Raw genomic sequence first — 22,463 nt, 5'->3', positions numbered from 1 at the left:
TTCTGAATTTTAAGAAACATAGGGGCACCTGGATGCCTCAGTTGGTTAAGCATCTGACTCTTGATTTCAGCTCAGATCATGATCTCATCCCCTCTTAGGATTCTCTCCCTCTCTCTCTGCCTCCCCCCTCCTTCCTCTCTTAAAATAAACATTAAAGAAAGAAATATAGGTAAGACATAAAGCCTTCCTCTCATAGAACAATTATGACACAAAGATTTTCACTATTTCTCACGAATGTTCTTTTTACTCGCTCCACATATGGTGTATTTTTTGACAATGGGGGATGGACTTAAAAACATTAAAAAATATTTAGAATTTTCCTTTCCTCTGGCACACTGCAGTTTTTGTACTCCAAGCCAAGCATCATGGGAAGATGGGGGCTAGATGAGACTATAGCTTCCTTTTGTGTCCTGGGGGAAGGTGCTTGGGGAGGGGAGGTGGGAAGCTAGAGCTGACATGTCTCCTCAAACACAGCAGTTTTAGGCAAGTACGTATGGAAGCTGAGGATCTGGAAAAAAATGAATCACTTAACTCCATTCATGCCTGTGTGCCCCCTCTAAAGTCTTTGTGGACCACCAGGACACAAATCTCTTTAGTCATCTGCTCCAGGACACCTCTGCAGGTACCGTGTGGTGACAACAAAGGGTCAATTTTGTGGGTCTCTATGAATAGCTGGATGCAGCTGGAACTTTATAATGAGAATTCTAGGAAGTAACTGGACAGATCATATAGGATGGCTCCAGATAGTGAGGCATTTGGCTTGAGGTGGTTTACAAAAAGGGCCCCACTGGGCACCTAGCAGTGCAGTGAATATGTGCCTAGGAAAAGCTGGCTGACCAGCTGGTGAACATGTAAGAGGCTTCTAGCACTTTAGAGATCACCGCGGTCAAGGGTCAGAACTTCTGCTTTGCAGGCTCAAAACCCCAGCTTGACAGCATGTGGAGAGCGGGTGTATAATGCACACGACTAAGTTATACACTCCAGGAGTCAATGTGCTGATTTACAGGGAGAAATCATTGGCATGAGGACTGACACCAAAATCTATAGGTAGATTACATGGAAAGCATGTTTTCGGAATTCAGAAAACTGTACCTTGCTGCTTGATAATGTCAAGAACGGCAAAAGGTCTAAGACCTGATGCTAGTGGTGTAAGATGTTCTCTCCTCAGGGACACCTGAAGGAGGTGCCAACCAGGTTGGCCTGGAGCTGCCGTTAGGGGACAGAAAGATGCGTCATGCCCAGGAATGGACAGTATGGAATACTGAATTTTCAAAATAGGTTCTATAACTCCCCACCCTTATTGTCCTGATCATCACCCAGGAGGTAAACAGAAGAGATTAACCCTTTCTGGAGAGGATTAAATTCATTGGCCATACTATATTATGTGGACTAGGAGGAAGTAAGGGAGACAGAGTCAAAAATCTTGAGTTGATTAAAAAAATTTTTTTTGAGTTGTTTTAATGCANCAGGAATGGACAGTATGGAATACTGAATTTTCAAAATAGGTTCTATAACTCCCCACCCTTATTGTCCTGATCATCACCCAGGAGGTAAACAGAAGAGATTAACCCTTTCTGGAGAGGATTAAATTCATTGGCCATACTATATTATGTGGACTAGGAGGAAGTAAGGGAGACAGAGTCAAAAATCTTGAGTTGATAAAAAAAATTTTTTTTGAGTTGTTTTAATGCATTTACTTTAAAAAAACTTATTTTTTATTTTATTTTATTTTTAAAAAAATTTTTTAAATGTTTTACTTATTTCTGAGAGACAGAGAGAGACAGCGTGATCAGGGGAGGGTCAGAGAGAGAGGGAGACACAGAACCTGAAGCAGGCTCCAGGCTCTGAGCTAGCTGTCAGCACAGAGCCCGACACGGGGCTCAAACCCATGAACCGTGAGATCATGACCTAAGCTAAGGTTAGTCAGATAAGGTTAGTCGGTAAGTCGGATCCTTAACCGACTGAGCCACTCAGGCACATCTTAAGAAACTTTTTTAAATGTTTTATTTTTGAGAGACAGAGAGAGAGAGAGTGCAGGGGAGGGTCAGAGAGAAGGAGATACAGAATTCAAAGACAGACTCTAGGCTCTGAGCTAGCTGTCAGCACAGAGCCCGAAGCAGGGCTTGAACCCATTGACTGCAAGATCATGACCTGAGACGAAGTCGGACACTTAACTGACTGAGCCACCCAGGGGCCCCTAAGTATTTTTATTTTTGACAGAGAGAGAGAGAGACAGAGTGTGAGCAGAGGAGGGGCAGAGAGCGAGGGAGACACAGAATCTAAAGCAGGCTCCAGGCTCTGAGCTGTCAACACAGAGCCCTATGTGGGGCTTGAATCCACAACCCATGGGATCATGATCTGAGCCAAAGTCAGATGCTTAACCAACTGAGCCACCCACACACCCTTGAGTTGATTTTTGAAAGGCCATTTCTTTTTTTTTTTTTTTTTTATTTCTAGGAGAGAGAGCGTGAGCACTGGAGGGTCAGAGAGAGAGGGAGTCACAGACTGAAACAGGCTCCAGGCTCCAAGCTGGCAGTCAGCACAGAGCCCGACGCGGGGCTCGAACCCACGAACCGTGAGATCGTGACCTAAGCGAAAGTCGGACGCTTAACCGACTAAGCCACCCAGGCGCCCCTTGAAAGGCCATTTCAAAGTTCAACAAAATCAGATATCTGCAGATGGTGGGGAGTATGGAATGCCCATCAAATACTTTGACCATGGCCCAAAGGGTGGCCTTTGTGTTGCCCTTTTCCCCAAGTCCTATAGAGGTGATGTGGACCAGATGGCTGTCACACATGTGGTGAGCAGCATTACAGGATAGCAACACTGAGTTCGGGGGAACTTTTTTTATGGCAAGCAGTAAGAAAGCTCACTCTTTGCTCTGAAGGGAGACATTACTTCATTTCTCGGGGTTACTTCCTGGAACATAACCCTGAAAAGTGGTTAGGCCTTGCGCTCTTGGCATACCCAGCAGGATGTGTGGGAGAGTCCAAGAGATTTATGGAGGAGACTCTCAACAAATACGCCCCGTGTTGCTATCAGTGTCCTCACACTCATGCCAATGACCAACACTTGAAAAAAATCAAACAAAGCAGACAGGTAAAGCTTATCAAAGAATTCCAATTAAAGAAGAGGATCTCATGAAATAAGAAAAATCACTCCCTTAACCCATTCTTCCTTCCTCTTCCGTATCTTCTTCCCAGAGTTTTTCAACCACAAACTAAGGCATTACTTTTTCTTTAGAATCAATTTCCTAAAATAACAAAAGCTGTCTTTCATAGTCCTTTGATGACTTAATTTCCCTTTCTTCTTAGATAGTCTCCTGCAAGAAACCAGAACATGGTTATTACTTGTGAGCAGCAAATCATCACCACAGTATGATTCATTTATTTATTTATCCCACAGACATTGGGAGTGACTACCATGTGCCAGATGCTGGAGATACAAGGATGACTGGGTAGTTAATACCCAGCCCTTGCTCTCAAAGATATAGATATCTTCTAGAAAGATAAATAGTCACAATTCTTTATTTCCCAAATTTTCTGTAATTATCATGTATAATTTTTTGATAGAGAAAAATATAATTAAAAGAAAAACAAGTGAAGGAAACAGAAGTAATGAGATAAGTAACTGACTCCTGAGTAGGTGTCTGCCTCAATTATCCTTCATGAGAATCTAACCACTTCCAAGATAGCCCATCCCTTCCTAGAGCAGGAGATGTGTTTTTCTTTTTTTTCTTGAGAGAGAGAGAGCGCTAGCATAAGTAGGGGAGGAGCAGAGAGGGAGGGACACACAGAATCTGAAGCAGGCTCCAGGCCCTGAGCTGTCAGCATGGAGCCTCATGCGGGGCTTGAACTCACAAATTGTGAGATCATGACCTGAGCCAAAGTTGGATTCTTAACTGACTGAAACACCCAGGCACTCCAAGCAGTAGGATTTTAGTAGCATGATGTCAGCTATCTCCTTCTAACTAGTATAGATTCTTTGGAGTCTTTTGTGGTTCTAAACAAGAACCTCAGCCTTTACTCCCAGCCACAGAATCTACTTTACAGTGCTGAGGCAACTTCCCTGGTGTCCACAGGAGACCTGGGGAATTAGCCCTGGGCCCCAGTTGATAGGATAGAATCTGGCCTCTTGACAGCTTAATCACCTCTTTTCCTAGCACCATTTATTGGATACCTTTAATTAGATAATTAATCCAAATCTACAGGTCTCTGTTCTGTCTTTCTGCTTCAGCCCTAGTCTACTGAAACTGACCCTCCCTCAAATTTTGACACCTGCCCAGAAAAGGACCTTGGTGGTAGTAATTGCCTATTCCTCCCACGTTGGTGGTCACTCCTTCTGTTAGGTGCTTCCAAAGTTGTGTCTTGTTCAGGCTCAGTCCTGTTTACTCTTAGAATACCTCATTGCCGGCTGTGTAGCATGGTTTATGACACTCCATGCCAGGAAACTATAACAACTGGGAAGTTCTGTGCATACATACGTGTGTGTGTGTGTGTGTGTGTGTGTGTTTCTGTGATGGTACTTAATTTCTTTTTTTTTTTTTTAATAGTTTATTGTCAAATTAGTTTCCACATAACACTCAGTGCTCTTCCCCACAAGTGTCCTCCTCCATGCCCAATGGTACTTAATTTCTCACTTAAGTTTTCAAGATTCACTTCTCTGGAGCCTTGCCGGATTCTGCTAGTCAGAGGTCATTCACTTATTTGGTCATCAAACACTTATTAATTACCTACTCAACACTAGAGGCTGTTTTAGGTACTGGAGATAAGTAGATTAAGACACAATTCTTATCTTCTAGTGTCTTACAATCTAGGTAAAAGAAGAGCTCTGATGGCAGTAATAATAAAGGCATGCATAAAATGCGTAGCATAGTGGACAGAAGCCCACGAAATGACTTGCGTCTCCAGTGATGATTAGGAATTTGACAACTGGATGTGAAGGGGCAGAGACAGAAAGAAATGCTACTTCAGGCAGATAGGATAGCATGTATAGGGGCCTGGGAGGTAGAGACTATGTCTGCTTACAGCTTTGATCTCCTTGTTTATTTGGATAGAAGAACATACGTGGTGGATCATCACTGAATATGTATTGAAAGAATGCCTGCTTTCCTCACTAGTACAAGTAGAGGCTTCTACTATCTCAAAGGAGTGTTCAAGCAACCTAAATTTTTTTTTTTAGGAATTTAGGTTTACATTTAAAAATCTGAACACCAGCCTAATATATTGCTCATTAAGCTCAACTCTCATAGATATAATTTCCCAGTTAGTCCTACGTAAGATCTTCATTCAAAAACATAAAGACACAGAAGAAGAATGCAGTGGACATCAATAAGGTAGCTGCCTGGCTCAGTAATTTTTCTGTACAAGGCTCCTTTACATAGGGTGGCCCCCACCAGTTAACACTTCTGTTTTTTTCTTTACCCTGCTGCCTTCCTCACCCCAGCCCCCCAATAGCCCCTCTTCCTCAACCCTAGCCCCCAATAAGTGACCCAATAATTGTCAAATCAGGGTCCTAAAAGAAATTAAGAGGCCGTACAATAGCCTTGACCATGATACCAGCCAGGAAAGGCTTTGCAATAGGACAGAACAAAGCTGACACTCTTAGACTAGAGGGGCACCTGGGTGGCTCAGTCTGTTGAGCATCTGACTCTTGATTTTGGCTTAGGTCATGATCCCAGGGTTGTGGGATTGAGCCCCATCCAAACTGAGCTTGGAGCCTGCTTAAGATTCTCCCCTCCCCTCACTCTACCCTTCTATTTCTCTACCCCTCTCCCCTGCTTGTGCTCACTTTCATGCTCTCAAGAAAGGAAGGAAGGAACAAAGAAAGAAAGAAAGAAAGAAAGAAAGAAAGAAAGAAAGAAAGAAAGAAAGAGAAACAGACTAGAGAAGCATTCTAGCAGTATTGCTGTCCCTGGAATCCATTTTCCCTGTGGTTCAGCTAATTAACCCCAGTACTCTTCCAATAAATTCCTCCTTTCTGCCCTAGGTGGTATGAATTGGCTCATAGTTACTAGCAGTCAGAAGACCTCACTACCGTAGGGAACGAAGACAGGCATAGGGAGACAAACTTACCCAGTTTCTCCGTGGCTTCCACACAAACACTAGGATACATGCCTTCAGTGTAAGTTGCCACCAGAAGATACAGATGGGTTTTCACAACAACCACACCAGTGTTTTCCTGGATAAAAGGAAAACAGAATGCCCTTTTTTGGTTCTCATTACAGAACTAGTAGTTACACTCCAGCCACATTTTTTGACATTACACTCATATATCTGTGTTTGGAAAAGTTCCCCAACTGATTATAATTGACCCCTATCTCAAGGAGAACAAATGATATAATGAAAAGGTAATACATTTTGAAATTGGACAGCTTTGGGCTTGAATCCTGACACCTCCATTTTTCGCTGCATGACTAAGGAAGAATTATTTAACCTTGTTAGATCTCAGTTTTGTCACCCGTAAAATGAGGCTGCTTACTTTATAATACAGATGAAGTATGTTTATGCCATAGCATAGGGCATCCAATAAATGTGAATTTCATTTCCTTGTTTCCTTACAGGCAACAGAGAGCCAAGAGATGTTTTAAGCACAAGAATGCTATCACCTTTTTTCTTTTACTTTGTCTTTTTCTTTTCTTTCTTTTTTTTTTTAAGAAAGAGGATGTAGAGTATGGAGTCGTAAAAAGAGATACTTCAGGCAGGGTTCAGTTGATAGATTCTGGAATGACTATTTCTCAGCTAGGTTCTCTGTTCATACTTTCTTTTGCATATGCCTTCCTGGCATTAGACTGCTGCCTCAGACATTGCTACTGCAGTAATGGGCTTAATTTGTTTTATAAATGGGATGGGGGGGCGGAGCAAATTGGAGTCAATTTTCTTAAGGTTTTTTACCTAGCTGTCTTCAAATCTCAAACACTCACATTCTTAGCATAAAGAGAATAGTCATCTGCCCGGACACATTTGTAGTCCTTTTCCTTGAAATACAATCCTTCTCTTCTGGTTTGCAAAGGGTTCTTGGCGAATCCATTCACAAGAGTTCGGACATCACTGGGCATTACCTGCAGAAGTCAGACTAGGAGTGGGCAAACTATGGCAGGCTGGCCAAATTTGGCCCACTACCTGTTTTTGTAGGCCTGCAAGCTAAGAATGTTTCCCCCCCATTTTTAAGTCATTGGAAAAAACAAATAGTATAATATTTTGTGATATGTAAAAATTACATGAAATTCAAGCTTGTGGTTCATAAAGATTTATTGGAACATAGTCACACCCACTTTTTAATGTACTGTTTGTTTTCCCATTAAAACTGCGTAGTAGTAGTTCTGGCCATATAGCCCAGAAACCGAAAATGTTGAGTATGGTTCTTTATAGAAAGAATTTGTAATGCTGATCCAAAAACCGGCTTTTTCTTACGCTAAATCCAGGTGATGCTACACTCAAGCTTCGCTCCTGGAGTTTGATGAGGGCTGCACTGTCCACATGCTTTGTTCCCAGGAGGGTATCTAACAGTAAGTTCTGCAAATGGCTCATGCTCCCTGAGCTCTGAAAAAGGGAACCGCAGTTGATACGATTCACCCTGTGAATACAAACCTCCCTAAGACCCATTGGACAGGTGTCAGCGTGAAAACTGTGGTCCGTTATCTAATATCCACCAGTACACAAAGTGGAAAATAGAATAATAGAAAATCACAGTTCGCACAGCAGGTTATTAAGTGAGCTTAGAAAAATCACTGCTCTTAATTTTCTAGTTAAATCTGTGGTTCGCATCGGAATCACCTGAGATTATAAACCCCAAACCGAACACCTGCGGATGCACAGCCAGCGATCTAAGCAAAGCTGAATGCGATCAGCTGGTCCTGAGTCGTCACATTCTCTTACCGCTCGCTGACCATCATCAGCGCCAACTATAGACACTGATACAGAGGACTAAATAAACCTTTAACGCATTTAAAGCGACATTTCCCGTCCTCATAAGGACAACTTCCACAAACTCTCGTCCTTCTAAGGGATAATACTGAGGGCAGGCACCCCTTCTCGGCCACTCCTGGGATGTTTCCTGAAGTGGGACTGGAGGCTAGGGGGGAGGACTACTGTCTAGTCCTGTTGGTTGGGAGACGCACAGATGGCTTAAGGGAGCGCAACGAGCCCGGCGCAGGCGGAAGGAACCAGGCACTCAAGAAAAGCCCACCCCGCAAAGGCCGGCGTGAGCAGCAGCCTGCGATCAACGGACGCTGGGGAGGGCGGGGCGGAGAAGCAACGTACCTAGCTATTGGCTGCGACAGCTGCCCGTCACCGAGAAGGGCTTCGGTTTGGTTCGCTAACCACGCCCCGCCCACCAGCGTCCTCACCACAGGTGTCCAGGTTACAAACTCGTGGGACCACACTTGAGCGCAGTTGGGGCTCACAGACTCCGCAGCCGCTTTCCAGGCCCTGCGACCCCGCAGAATTCTGACTCGTCGTCGCCTGGCGCCGCACAGGGTCCGCTGGAGGTTGCGTCGGAAAACGCTAGACGCGAACATTCTGCCATTCCGAGGCCACCGGCTCCAGCTGAGGGGGCCGCGGGCCCGGGCGGGCTCACTGTCCCGCGGCAGCCAACGACTGGTGGGCCGTGGGCCGTGGGGCCGGGCCCCCGAGTGCTGCGGGGAGCCGAAGGCCCAGTCAGTCCTGGGGGAGGGGAGAGCTCAGGTACCTGTCGTGGTCTGCAACTTTCCTGCGGGGCCGGCCAGAGCTCGCCCGCATCTTGCTGACGGGGTGGGAGGGGAGGGATGGGGTCGTGGGTGCTTGTAGGTCTACAAAGGGCGCAAGCCCTGATGACAGCTTCCTCCTCAGATGACAGTCCTTGTGTGTGTGTGTGTGTCGGGGGGACTGCTTTGGGCGACCTAGAGCTAGAGGACACGCAAAGATTGTCTGAAAAGCCCTCCCTTCTGTAAGCAGCGCCGCCTGTGTGGGCTGCGGTAGCCAGGAATTTACAGCTCTCGGGTTGGCGGCCCTCGGTCAGAAAAGTGCTGCCGTGCGACCCCTAGAGGCCTGGCTGGTAATTGCCACACCGGCTCCAATCGGCTGTGTTGTAGGACGTGGGAAGCCTGGAATTTCAGGGGGACACGGGTCAGTCCAGGGAGAACCTCCCCTGCTTCAAAGACGCTGGTTTTGAAGACATCATCAGGAACTATGGTGAAGTCCTCTTGTTAGGCAGAGTGTGGGTGGCTACTAAGTCAGAATCCGTCCCACACCTGCTCATGGTGGCCAAGGATTGTTAATAGAGAGTAAGACTGTGAATTCTCATTAATGAATAAGCGAATCTTCTAGTCTTTCTAGGGGCTCTGTTATTTGTGACCACAATGAAAAATTTAGACAGTGATGATATCCTAACTGACAAGCATCCTAAGCCCAAGAGCTCGAAAGAATGGTTGGAACCACAGCCACTTCATTTTATGGAGGTAACAGTAGTGTATGGCATTTTAGTTTCTATCTGGGTAGTTGCATTGAGAATTGGCTTGTGCTTAACATTTTTTCTATGTTTTCTGTTTCATTTCTGTTCTTTACTATTTCATTTATTCCACTAACATCATGTTTTCTCTTCATTCTCTAGTTTCCTAAGGTGGAATCATAGGTAATTGATTATATGACTTCTGTAGGCTCCATCCTACCAGCACTGAGCTGGGCTTGGGGCGCCATCTCATGTCTCATGAACTGTGAGATCATGACCTGAATGAAAATCGAGAGTTTGGTGCTCAACTGAGCCACCTAGGCGCTGCTTTCCTGAAGCACTCTTGTAAACTTCATCACCTGAATTTATATATGTTGTATTTTGAAAAACTATTGTGATTTCTTATTTTCTAAACAGCTTTATAAGGTATAATTAGTACACACTAAACTGCATATATTTGAAGTGTGCAGTTTGATAAATGTTGACATACGTATTCACACGTGAAACCACCACAGTTAAGAGAATGAACATATTCATTATGCCCAAAGTTTCCTCCTTTTCTATCCCCAACCAAGGCAATCACTGATTTGCTGTCACTATAGTTTATTTTGCCCTTAAAAATTTTTATTCAGTTGTGGGGCGCCTGGGTGGCTCAGTTGGTTAAGTGTCCAACTTTTGTTCAGGCCATGATCTCGCAGTCTATGGTTTGAGTCCTGAACGTAGGGCTTTGTGCTGACAGCTGAGAGCCTGGGTCCTGCTTCAGATTGTTTCCAGCTCTCTCTGCCCCTCCCCCACTCATGCCTCTCTCTGTCTCTCTCTCAGAAGTAAATAAACATAATTCTTTTTTTTAATGCAGATGTAATCTTACAATATGCTTTTTGTCTGGCTTCTTTCTTTCAGCATAATTATTTTTGCAATTCATCTGTGTTGTGGCATGTATCAGTACTTCAGTACTTCATTTTTTTTTTTTTTTTTTTTTTTTTTTTTTTTTTTTTTTGCTAAATGCTATATGGTTTGTCCATCCTCCTGATGGACATTTGGGTTTGCATTTTGTGGCTGTCACAAAGCTGTTAGGAACACTCATGCACTTGTCTTTATATGGACATATGCTTTCATTTCTCTTGGGTAAGTATATAATTGTGGAATGACTGGGTCATACGGGAAATGAATTTAACTTTTTTTTTTTTTTTTAAGAGTCAGAGAGGCAGCGTGAGCAGGGGATGCTCAGAGAGAGGGAGAGATATAGAATCCAGAGACAGCCTCCAGGCTCTGAGCTAGCTGTCAGCACAGAGCCTGATGTGGGGCTCAAACCCATGAACTGTGAGATCATATCTGCCTTGTACATACACAGTTCAAGGATCTGCCAGAGATTTGGTCAGGTCATTTGTAAAGTTTGTGGCATCCTCTCTGGCTTTCTCCTTTCAGGTATTTCTCCTTTGACTTTCCAGCTCCTCTGGATTCCCTGAACTCTTGTCTTCTAATTCTTAAATTCTGTAAAACTTCATGTTTCTGAGTTTGAACCCTCTGCTTTAGCTCTGATAGAGGCCTGCTCTTAGACAAAAGTCCATAAAACTGAAACCCACTGCTGTTATTTTCTTTTTCTAATTATTGACTACATTCTGTTTTCTCCCTGCTTTTGGTCAAGTCTCCAATGTCTTCAGATTGTTGTTTTTTCTATTATTGTCTAGAATATTATTTCAGTACCCATCTTGGTTTTGAGAACAACAGGTTTGCCAGGAATAGCAACTCTGCGAGGCAGAAAGAACAAAGAAAGTGAATCTGGAGTTAGTTACATTTGAGTTTAAATTCTTGTTTCTGTGCAGAATTTTCTAGGCTTCTACTTGTTGCTTAACTCCTATGACCCTTAATTTCCTTGAGTGTTAGCCATCCTTGGGAAGGTAAGTTCTTGGATTTTGAGGTTTTTTTAAATTTTTTTTTTTAATGTTTTATTTATTTCTGAGAGAGAGAGAGACAGTGTGAGCAGGGGAGGGTCAGAGAGAGATGGAGGGAGATACAGAATCTGAAACCGGCTCCAGGCTCTGCAGCTAGCTGTCAGCACAGAGCCCAACACGGGGCTTGAACCCACGAACTGTGAGATCATGACCTGAGCTGAAGTCGTCAGACGCTTAACCGACTGAGCCACCCAGGCGCCCCGGATTTTGAGATTTTACTCTCTATTTTGAAAACAAGAATAGTGGAACTGAAGACAACTATTTCCAATAATAGTTAATTTGAGAAATTTTTTTGTGTGTTATTATGAATGGATTTTAAAAGCCCACCCAAAATGTTAGTAACTTTGGGAAATTAAAAAAAATTAATCATATTTCCATTGTGGTAAAATATATATAGTATCAAAGTTCACTATTTTTAACCATTTTTAAGTATAATTCAATGACATTAATTATAACCTCTTGTATTTTCTGGCAGATATTTAATTGTGGAAGATTTGTTGTGAAAATGGAAAAAATTAGTATTATGAACTATTTCCTGAAGATTGTGTTCCCTTAAAATCTAAAAATGTGACTTGTATATAAACAAATTTATTATTAGTATTTGATAGCTATAATGACTAAATGGATTAAAGTAGAAGTCACTCATGATTGAATGAATTCAAATAAAGGCCTGATTCTATTTTAACCCATAAAGGTGAAAGCCTTTCATGAAATGTGAAAAAAAAGATCGATTCTACTTACCATATGGTGATGGGCTGGTCATTTGTCCATGCTGGGATTCAAAATGTCTATAATCTGAGTTATTTTTTGCCTTCGAATGAGCTATAGCAAATAGCAGAAAGATTCAGATGCTCTTTAAAAAGTACTTGATAAAAAAAAATAAAAAAATAAAAAGTACTTGATGATATGATTTGAGGTAGAAAAATTGTATTTATAGAGAACTTTCCAGGGATATGTCTGTGAGTCCAGATAGTATTAATAATTTGATTTTTTAAATTTGATTTTCAAAATTTCATTCTGTAATTTTAGGTATTAGCTAAAGAAGATATTGATGCAGCTATTCAATCGATATTATATAGAGAAAATTATGTAATTAAGGTAAGAATTGGTCATTCTGTAATGTGACAGTTAATTACATTATAATTCTATAATGTGAAATTAACTTTTGTCTTTCCCTTTTAGATGGAAAATAGAATTGAAAACACTCATTAATGCCTAGGGTTAACCTTAAGAGATCTCTGAGGTTGTTTTAATTGACTTCCTATCTTTTTATTTGTGGGGATTTTTTTCACACATATTTTTTTTAAGTTTATTTATTTTGAGAGAGCATGAGCAGGGGAGGGACAGGGAGAGGGAGGAGAGAGAGAGAGAGAGAGAGAGAGAGAGAGAGGAGAGAGAAAATCCCAAGCAGGCTCTGTGTCCAGAGCACAAGATGCAAGGCTTGAACTCATAAACTGTGAGATCATGACCTGAGTCGAAACCAAGAGTCTGATGCTTAACCGACTAAGCCACCCAGGTGTTCCTCACAGATACTTAAAAAAATTTTTTTTATAGTTTATTTGTTTTTGAGACAGAGACCGAGCATGAGCAGGGGATGGGCAGAGAGAGAGGGAGACACAGAATCCGAAACAGGCTCCAGGCTCTGAGCTGCCAGCACACGGGGCTCAAACTCACCAACTACGAGATCATGACCTGAGCTGAAGTCGGAGGCTTAACCAACTGAGCCCCCCAGGTGCCCCCTCACAGATACTTTTATATACGAGTTTTCCCCTAGTCACTTGTTCTTTCATCTAGTGGGGCTTCTGTGGAGTCACTTCTTAAGAGTTTTAAGAGCTGTTACTGGGACTCACTGACTAATTATTACTAGATAAGAAGAAGGCTTTAGGTAAGGCATAGGTAAAAAGAAGGCTTTAACTGTAACAGGATGGGCTTAATTATAAGACAAGATAAATGTCCATGTGTGGTAAACACTGGAGTGGGTAACCTGTTTTTGTTTTTAAGAATTTTCTTTACAGTTGTTTAAAAAAGAGAGGAGCTATTCATTAAGAATGGTTGAAGTGTGGGGCGTCTGGGTAGCTCACTTGGTTAAGTATCAGACTCGATCTCAACTCTGGTCTTGATCTCTGGGTCATGAGTTCAAGCCCTGCACTGGGCTCTGCTCTGGGCATGAAGCCTACTTAAAAAAAAAAAAAAATGGTTGAAGTGTGCTATGACCTGAATATAAGAAGGGATATGGCCTCTTTTTTGTGTGTTTTTTTTTCCTCGTTTTGAATTTCATGTGATTGATTTTAATAATCACATGATTTCATTTACTAAATGACAGGTGGATAAGTTTTGGATAAACAAATTTTAGTGTATAGCTTAAGTCAGTCATTTTCCTTATTTACAGGCTGCTTGCCATTTCATTTGGGTTGTGCTACATTTCCGCCAGTTTACTCTTGTCTTTTTTCTTTTTCAATAGATTTTTCTTCTTCCACATTCTCATACCTTCTCTTCCTAGATAACTCCTTTTTCTTTCTTTTTTTTTTTAAATGTTTTTTTTAAAATTTATTTCTAGGAGAGAGAGAGATGGGATGAGCAGGGGAGGGTCAGAGAGAGAGGGAGTCACAGACTCTGAAACAGGCTCCAGGCTCTGAGCTGGCAGTCAGCACAGAGCCCGACGCGGGGCTCGAACCCACGAACCGCGAGATCATGACCTAAGCGAAAATCGGACGCTTAACCGACTAAGCCACCCAGGCGCCCCGATAACTCCTTTTTCTTAAAATTTAAAAAAAATTTTTTTTATATTTTGAGAGAGAGAGTGCACATGAATTGGGGGAGGGCAGAGAGAGAGGGAGACACAGAACCTGAAGTAGGCTCCAGGCTCTGAGCTGTCAGCACAGAGTCCAATGCAGGGTTTGAATTCACCAGCTGTGAAATCACTACCTGAGCCAAAGTTGGATGCTCAACCTACTGATCCACTCAGGTTCCCTCTAGTAACTCTTTTTAAAAAATTTTTTTAACGTTTGTTTTTGAGAGAGAGAGCGTGAGTGGGGAAGGAGCAGAGAGAGACACACACAGAATCAGAAGCAGGCTCCAGGCTCTGAGCTGTTAGCACAGAGCCCATTGTGGGACTTGAACTCACGAACCGCGAGATCATGACCTGAGCTGAAGTTGGACACCCAACCAACTGAGCCACCCAAGCACCCCGCTAGATAACTCCTTTAAGGCCCATCCCAAATGTCTCCCACTATAGGAGTAAAAAAAAAATTTGTTACTTTTTTCCATTGTGGTAAAATATATATAACATAAAATTTGCTATTTTAAACCATTTTTTAAATGAGAGAGTGAGCAAGCAAGCGTGCATGTGCATGCATGAGGGGAAGGGGCAGAGGGAGAGGGAAAGAGAATCTTAAACAGACTCCACTCCCAATGTGGAGTGTGACACAGGTCTTGATTTCATGACTTGAGATCTGTGACCTGCCACCCAGATACCCCTTAACCATTTTTAAGTGTACAGTTCAGTGTCGTTAATTGCATTCACAGGTTGTGCAATTAGCATTACTGTCTATTTCCAAATAGATGGGTGTTGTGAAACCATCACCGTTTATCTATTTCTAAAACTGTATCACCCCAACCAAAACTTTATATGCATTAAGTAATGTCTTCCCATTCCTCCCTCCCCAGAGATGCCTCTGGTAAACCCTAATTTAGCATCTGTCTCTATGAATTTGTTTATTCTAGATAATTGCATGTAAGTGGAATCCTACAATATTTGTCCTTTTGTGTCTGTCTTATTTCACTTAGCATATTGTCTTCAAGATTCATCCATGTTGTAGCCTATTTCAGAACTTCATTCCATTTTATGGCTGCATAATACTCCATTTTGTGTATATACTACATTTTGTTTATACATTCATCTGCTGATGGACACTTGGGTTGCTTTCATTTTTTGGCTATTGTGAATAATGCTGCTACAAACATTGGTATACAAGTATCTGAGTCTTTTTGTTTTTAGTTCTTTTATAGGTATATATATATTTACAGACATCTGTGTAACATATATGTGTACATGTGTATATATTTATTATACACACACACATATACATCTTGCTATATCATCCTTCCTCCTATTGTTTTGTGTATTTGTCTTGTAGTCTGTCCAGGAAGAGTAGGCATGTTGCCTAATTTATCTATATATTCATTATTTCTAGTATAGTGCGTGTCACACAGTAGAAGCCAAATAAATGAATCAGTGAATGACTTTGTGAGTTATTCTTAGGAATATAAATGAAGTTTAGATTTTAAATAGCTTTAGGATAATTGTTTTTTCTATCATTGTTTAATAGGAACTAGATAAATATTTGCAACATCATGAGTTCTTAAATGCAAGAAGAAAGGAGAGGTTGTATAAAAGATGGACTGACCATGTGGCAGATCCTCTCCAGAAGAAAATTATAGAAAAAGTTTGTTCACATAAGAAGATTAATAAAAGGAGACAAGAGGAATTAGGTGGTTTTTTAAAACATGTAAATAAAAAGGTAATAAGAGGTCATTTGATACTTGTTTCAGTTGGTTTAAAATTGTGATTATCTTTATAATCATCCAAATAGCCTACCTCTTCCACTCTATATATGTATAAACTCTACTCTGTTAGAGCATACACTATTCCTAAATCTAGGGCATGTGGAAAGGATGGAAGAAAGAGGATTAGGTCTGGAGTTAAATGTGTAGATTAGTATTACTTGTCTGCTTTTCTCATGTAATAATTTTGTATACCAATTAAATTTGGACTCTAGGGTTGATAGATATAGTTCTAGAACCTGGTTATTTACAAAACTATAAGATATTTCTATTTTGGCATTTCTTTTTTTTTTTTAATTTTTTTTTTTAAGGTTTTTTAAATTTATTTCTAGAGAGAGAGATAGAGTGTGAGCAGGGGAGCGTCAGAGAGAGAGGGAGTCACAGACTGAAACAGGCTCCAGGCTCTGAGCTGGCAGTCAGCACAGAGCCCGACGTGGGGCTCGAACCCACAAACTGTGAGATCATGACCTAAGCGAAAGTCGGACGCTTAACCGACTAAGCCACCCAGGCGCCCCTATTTTGGCATTTCTAAGAGATCTGAGATGTTTGACTACTAAGCATTTAAAAATAATTTCCCAAATCTGGTGTCCCAAAATTCATTATTAATTCTAGCAAATTTTAAGTAGATTCCTTCTATCACTATAATGTTTATTACTTGACTACCTCAAGTTTAACTTTAAATTTGGTCTTCCCTTCCCTTTTGTATTTGTCATTAATGCCGTTTTGAAGCAGAAGAATGGAATTGTGTGTTTGACTGTTGAGTCCTGTTATGCTCAAAATTAATTGTGTACCTCTTGTTATGTGTAGTTTTATTTCCTTCCTATAGGGAAATGTATTTATAGAGCATTATGATCCGAAAGAGTATGATCCTTTTTATATGAGCAAAAAGGACCCGAATTTTCTGAAGGTAGGATAGACTTCTTATTTTTTATATTATGTGGTTGGCTTTTTTGAGCAGCCCTGATGTGTGGGTAGTCCTTTAGTGATTCTCTAAGAATGCAGTAGCATTTTTTTTTTTTTTTTTTTTGAGAGAGAGCGCTAGTGGGGGAGGGGCAAAGAGAGAGGGAAACAGAGGATTGAAAGCAGGCTTTGCACTAACAGCAGCAAGCGAGATCATGACCTGAGCTGAAGTCGGATGCTCAACTGACTTGAGCGACCCAGGTGCCCCAGAATGCAGTAACATCTTAAGAATTGTTTCCCATCTCCATATCTTAGGAATGAAACACCCAGAGTCCAGGGGTGCCTTGGTGATTCTTGACTTTGGCTCAGGTCAAGATCTCACTGTTCGTTAGATTGAGCCCGCATCAAGCTCTGTGCTGACGGTATGGAACCTGCTTGGGATTCTCTCTCTCGGCCCCTTTCCTGATCACTCATGCTCTCTCTCAAAATAAATAAACTGAAAAAACCCAAAAAACAACAAAGTCCAAAGTAAATTAAACCTCAGTAAAATTTGAAATTATTGTATAATATTCAGGTAGTAGGTAACATTTAAAAATTTCAGACTCTTAAAAATTTGTTACAAATGTAATACATTTTCATGATAAATGAACAAAATCTATATTTAAATAAAGAATGAAAAAACCATTCACAATTCCATTACCCAGAATGAACTCATTAACATTTTTCTGTATATCCTTTTGGATATCCAAGGCTTCTTTCTGTATGTAGATTTATTTTACAAAAGTGGGATAACACCCATTAGGTTCATACTCTGCATTTTTTTCTTCATTAGTTGTTTTTGTGTGTTTTTTTCTTTTTTCTTTTTTTTTTAGAGAGAAAGATAGCATGAGCAGGGGAGAGGGGCAGAGGGAGAGAGAATCTCAGGCAGGCTCTACGCTCAGTGTGGAGTGTGACACGGGGCTCAGTCCCATGACCCCAGCCAAAACTAAAAGTTGGTTGCTCAACTGACTGAGCCACCCAGATACTCTCCTTTTTTCCCAATAGTTTTATGGTTTTCTCTTTCTTTGTCATAAATGTAAATACAGGGACATCTGGGTGGCTCAGTTAATTAAGCGTCCAACTTTGGCTCAGGTCATGATCTCAGGGTTTGTGGGTTTGAGCCCTGGGAGCCCCGCATCAGGCTATGTGCTGACCGCTCAGAGCCTGGAGTCTACTGCAGATTCTGTCTCCCTCTCTCTCTGCCCCTCCCCCAGTCATGCTCTGTTTTTCTCTGTCTCAGTAAGAAATAAACAAAAAATGTAAATACATAATTTTTATCATTGTATAATATTCTATTAATAATGACTGCTAACTTGCACTGAAGGCTTAACCAAATATTAGGACTTTTTTTTTTTTTTCCATCTTTGCTACTACCACATGAGGTAATTTGCAGATGAGGCAAGTGAGACACAGACCTGTTAAATTACTTTTCATAGCCGCACAACTGTAAATAGAGCATAGATATGTTTCTAACCATATATGGTACCTTGCTATGCCATCATTTTTTTAAAACATATTCCCTGTTTCGAACATCTAGATTGTTTTGAACCTATTGTTGTTATAAATGACATGATAAACTTCCCTGTAACTATTTAATTTTTTCCTTAGGGTAACTTGCTAGAGGTAGAATTGCTGAGTTAAAGGTTATGCATGGTTTTGATTCATATTACCAAATTGTCCTCCAGAATATTTGTATAAATTTGTGTCCCTGCCAGAGTCCATTTTCCCACACTTTTGCTAATAGTGGATTTTTTAAAATATATTTTGAGAGAGAGAGTGAGAGTGCACACAAGTAGGGAAGGGGCAGGGAGACAGAATCCTAAGGAGGCTCCTCATCACCCGTGCAGAGCCTAATGCAGGCTTGAACTCATGAACCGCGAGATCATGACCTGTGCTGAAGTCAGACATTTAACCAACTGACCACCCAGGCAGCCTGCTAATAGTGGATATTATTAAACAAAATTAAAATCCTTGAGTCATAGACATATTATTTTATTTTTTTATGTTTATTTTTGAGAGAGAATGAGTGGGAGAGGGGCAGAGAGAGAGAGGGAGACAGAGAATCCCAAGCAGGCTCCACACTGTCAGTGAAAAGCCTGATGTGGGGCTTGAACTCACAAACCATGAGATCCTGACCTGAGCCAAAATCAAGAGTCGAATGCCTAACCGACTGAACCCTCGAGTCATAGACATTTTAAACTGTAGGCATTTGCAGGCAAAGCATGTTTGTTTTTTTTGCCAAATTAGGGTGTGTGCATGTGCTATTGTCCCTATTTTAGTAGGTAGGAGTTAAAGTGAGAGTTTAAAGTTAGAGCCTTAGTTTATTTACTAGTATAATAACTAGTTAAGGGGCAGAATTGGGATTTGAAACTAGATCTTTTTGATATCAAAATTCTAGTTTGTTCTTTACCATTCTACTTTTCTAAATGAAGCTGATAGGCGGCCTCTAAGTGGAACAGTTTGAGGTTATAACAGCAGTTCTCAAAGTGAGGTACGTAGATCTTTGAGAGCCCTGAAGCCCTTTTAAGGTACCCATTAGGCCAAGTATTTTCATAATAGTGCCAAATATTATTTACCTTTTCATAGCATTGACATTGGCTCTGATGGTGCAAAAGCAATGGTGGGTAAAGCTGCTGGTAATTAGAACAACTTAAGTCAGTGTCACCAAATCATACTGGTCATCATTATATGCTCACTGCCATGCACTCACATTAAAAAAAAAATTGCAGTTTCACTTAAGAATGTCCTTGATCAAACATTAAAAATTGTTAATTTTATGAAATCTTGCTCCTAAGTATATATCTTTTTAGTATTCTGTATGATGAAATGGTAAGTATGCAAAGAGCACTTCTTCCTAATGATTGCTTGAATTGTCAGCTATACTGCTTGATTTATTTTTCATGGTACACTTTTTTTTTAAATGACTTATAAATTATGGTTATAAGTGTTGGATATTTGGCAGACATTTTTTGGAAAATTCATGAAGTCACTTCAAGAAAAACGACAGTATTTGTTGCCAATGATAAAACATGAGCTTTTAAGCAGAAAATGAAATTTTGGAAAAATATTCACTGTCATGAGTATGACAGCTTTCTGCTACTCATAGTTTTTTGATGAGATTGGTAATGATATTAGTGAATATGACTATAGTATAATGAGATGTATTGATAATTTGGAAGATCTCACATAATGATATAGTTTCTTCCAAATAATCCATGACCTGGATAAAAGATCCACTCAAAGTTCAACAGAGACCAATGGATTTTAATGTAGTTGAGTTTGAATAATTTATTGATATAGTTTCACATTTCACATCATAACTTTTAAGAAACTACAACTTACTAAGTGTGGGTATAGTGTCTAAGAAGAATATCCACAATAATCTGAAAAGGCTGTTAAAGCAAGAACTATAACCATGGCTGGAGGGCCTTGCAAAGAGTTTTTTGGAGTGTCCCCATCTCTTTGTAAATGGTTAAACTTAGTAGTTTGTAGATACTGATTTTTTCAGGCATAGGAGTCATACACCGATGATTAGGATAGACTGAAAAAGACTTGCAGTTCTTAAAGATCTGCTTTTCTTGTAGGTTATCGTTCCACCATTTCGTGATCCTTTGAAAAAGGCACAATATGACAAAGATAACGAAAAAAGAACTCTTCTTCAGTGTGAGACTGGTACTAATTGTCATGTGATCTTATAACCTAAAAGCAATGGGAGTTGCATTTAAGGGTGCTAATTTAGGTTACTAATCTTCCTACAGGCAAAATATGTACAATGAAAGAATTTAAAGAGGTTGAGAACGCCAAACAGCAATCCAGATTTCCAAGAATTTCTAGTTCGAGGCACTATATGACTCCAAATAAGTGGCTTATGCTGCCTACAACCTATATAGAAAGTGAATTTTGTAAAAGGAGCAGGTAATGGTTAATAGAAATTATTGAACTTCTTGCAATTTGAAAACTTGAGACAGCGATGTAAATCTTGTCATAATTATGATTTTTTTAAAATTTCATTTTTCAGTGAGAAATCCGGAATTCTTATCTTTGTTCCTCTTTGTAATGTTTCTTTTTTCTTGGGCACTTTCAAGATTTTCTCTTCGCTTTTCATTAGCTAGATTATGATGTCTTTAGGTGTTATTTACCTTTCTTTCTATGTATCCTACTTAGGGTTCTTTGAGATTCTTGTTTCTGTAGTTTGACATCTTTCATTATTTTGGAAATTTTGAGACCATTGTCACTTCAGATATTTCTTATGCCTCATTCTTTGTTTTTCCTTTCCTTATGAGACTCCAGTTATACATATGTTACACCATTTGATATTGTCTCATAGCTCCATAGCTCTGAGTTGTTTTTTTTGTGTTAAAAAAAATTTTTTTTTCCTACTTGTATTTCAGTTGAACAATGTCTACTAATCTATCTTTAGGTTCACTGAGCCTTTCCTCAGCTGTGCCTCATCTGTTGATCAGCTCATCAGGAATTCTTGTTCTCTAATGAATTTTTATTTCTAACATTTCCATTTGATTTTTTTTTACAGTATTTTTAGTCATACTTTGTGGCATTATCATAAACATTCAATATTTATAATTTTTTAATTTTTTTACAAATAGTTTGTTGTCAAGTTGGTTTCCATATAACACCCAGTGCTCATCCCCACAAGTGCCCTCCTCCATGCCCATCTCCCCCCCCAACACCCATCAGTCCTCAGTTTGTTCTCAGCATTCAAGAGTCTCTCATGGTTTGCCTCTCTCCCTCTCCCCGATTTCTCCCCTTCTTCTCTCCCATGGTCCTCCATTAAGTCCTCCTAATCCTCCTATACGTGCAAACATATGGGATTTGTCCTTATCTACCTGACTTATTTCGCTCAGCATAACACCCTCAAGGTCCATCCTTGTTGCTACACATGGCCAGATTTCATTCTTTCTCTTTGCCATGTAGTATTCCATCGTATAGATAAACCACATCTTGATTCATTCGTCTGTTGATGGACACTTAGGCTCTTAACATGTTTTAGCTATTGTGGAGAGTGCTGCTATGAACATTGGGGTACATGTGCTCCTATGCATCAGCACTCCTCAATTTGATTTTTTAAAAATAATTTTCATTTCTCCTGAAATTTGCCATATGTTTATACATGTTCACCTTTTCACTAGATTCTTTAACATATTAATCATAGTTATTTAAGCATTTTTTAAAAATGTTTTTTATTTATTTCTGAGAGAGAGACAGAGACAGAGACAGAGAGACAGCATGAGCAGGGGAGGGTTAGAGAGAGAGGGAGATATAGACTCTGAAATAAGCTCCAGGCTCTGAGCTAGTTGTCCGCACAGAGCCCAACGTGGGGCTTGAACCCACGAACCTTGAGATCATGACCTGAGCTGAAGTTGGACACTTAACTGACTGAGGCACCCAGGCGCCCCTAATCGTAGTTATTTTAAATTATCTGATAGTTCCCATGCTAGGGTCATTTCTGAATCTAGTTCTGTTGGTTGCTTTCACTCTTTTTTTTTTTTTTAATTTTTAAATGTTTTATTTATTTCTGAGAGAGAGAGACAGCATGAGCAGGGGGGGGTCAGAGAGAGAGGGAGA

General features: G+C 40.4%; 2 protein-coding genes across 7 annotated transcripts in view; one reads left to right on the top strand and one right to left on the bottom strand.

Annotated features, from left to right (window-relative positions):
- Nucleotides 1-3,100: 3,100 nt before the first annotated feature.
- Nucleotides 3,101-8,527, bottom strand: PFN4 (profilin family member 4). 4 transcript variants are annotated; one of them, XM_077774187.1, is made up of 5 exons: nucleotides 8,262-8,527; nucleotides 7,413-7,541; nucleotides 6,923-7,060; nucleotides 6,075-6,180; nucleotides 3,101-3,322 (listed from the first exon to the last, which is right to left on the bottom strand). In XM_077774187.1, exons 2-5 carry the CDS (start codon nucleotides 7,527-7,529, stop codon nucleotides 3,294-3,296), a joined length of 390 nt encoding a protein of 129 aa, XP_077630313.1. In that variant the 5' UTR covers nucleotides 7,530-7,541; nucleotides 8,262-8,527; the 3' UTR covers nucleotides 3,101-3,293. The 4 variants fall into 4 exon arrangements, with proteins under 4 accessions (XP_077630313.1, XP_077630314.1, XP_077630311.1 ...); XM_077774188.1 differs by lacking the exon at nucleotides 8,262-8,527 and adding an exon at nucleotides 8,188-8,205; XM_077774185.1 differs by lacking the exon at nucleotides 8,262-8,527 and adding an exon at nucleotides 8,120-8,181.
- FAM228B (family with sequence similarity 228 member B) overlaps nucleotides 8,362-22,463 on the top strand; it is a 23,605-nt gene continuing 9,503 nt past the window's right edge. The window contains exons 1-7 of one of the 3 annotated variants that reach the window (XM_077774184.1): nucleotides 8,362-8,684; nucleotides 9,306-9,436; nucleotides 12,408-12,476; nucleotides 15,707-15,898; nucleotides 16,768-16,848; nucleotides 20,465-20,552; nucleotides 20,639-20,799. In XM_077774184.1, the coding sequence (XP_077630310.1) occupies nucleotides 9,338-9,436; nucleotides 12,408-12,476; nucleotides 15,707-15,898; nucleotides 16,768-16,848; nucleotides 20,465-20,552; nucleotides 20,639-20,799 (690 nt within the window). In that variant the 5' untranslated portion in view covers nucleotides 8,362-8,684; nucleotides 9,306-9,337. Of the gene's footprint in view, nucleotides 8,685-9,305; nucleotides 9,437-12,407; nucleotides 12,477-15,706; nucleotides 15,899-16,767; nucleotides 16,849-20,464; nucleotides 20,553-20,638; nucleotides 20,800-22,463 lie in introns of those variants that run through there. The other 2 variants (XR_013337523.1, XR_013337522.1) reach the window with 2 other exon arrangements.

Source organism: Crocuta crocuta, unplaced genomic scaffold (genome assembly GCF_008692635.1).
Source record: "Crocuta crocuta isolate KB4526 unplaced genomic scaffold, BGI_CrCroc_1.0 scaffold246, whole genome shotgun sequence".
Taxonomy (NCBI): Eukaryota; Metazoa; Chordata; class Mammalia; order Carnivora; family Hyaenidae; genus Crocuta; species Crocuta crocuta.
Note: the sequence above shows the minus strand (reverse complement) of the source record. Positions and strands in the feature narration are given on the sequence as shown.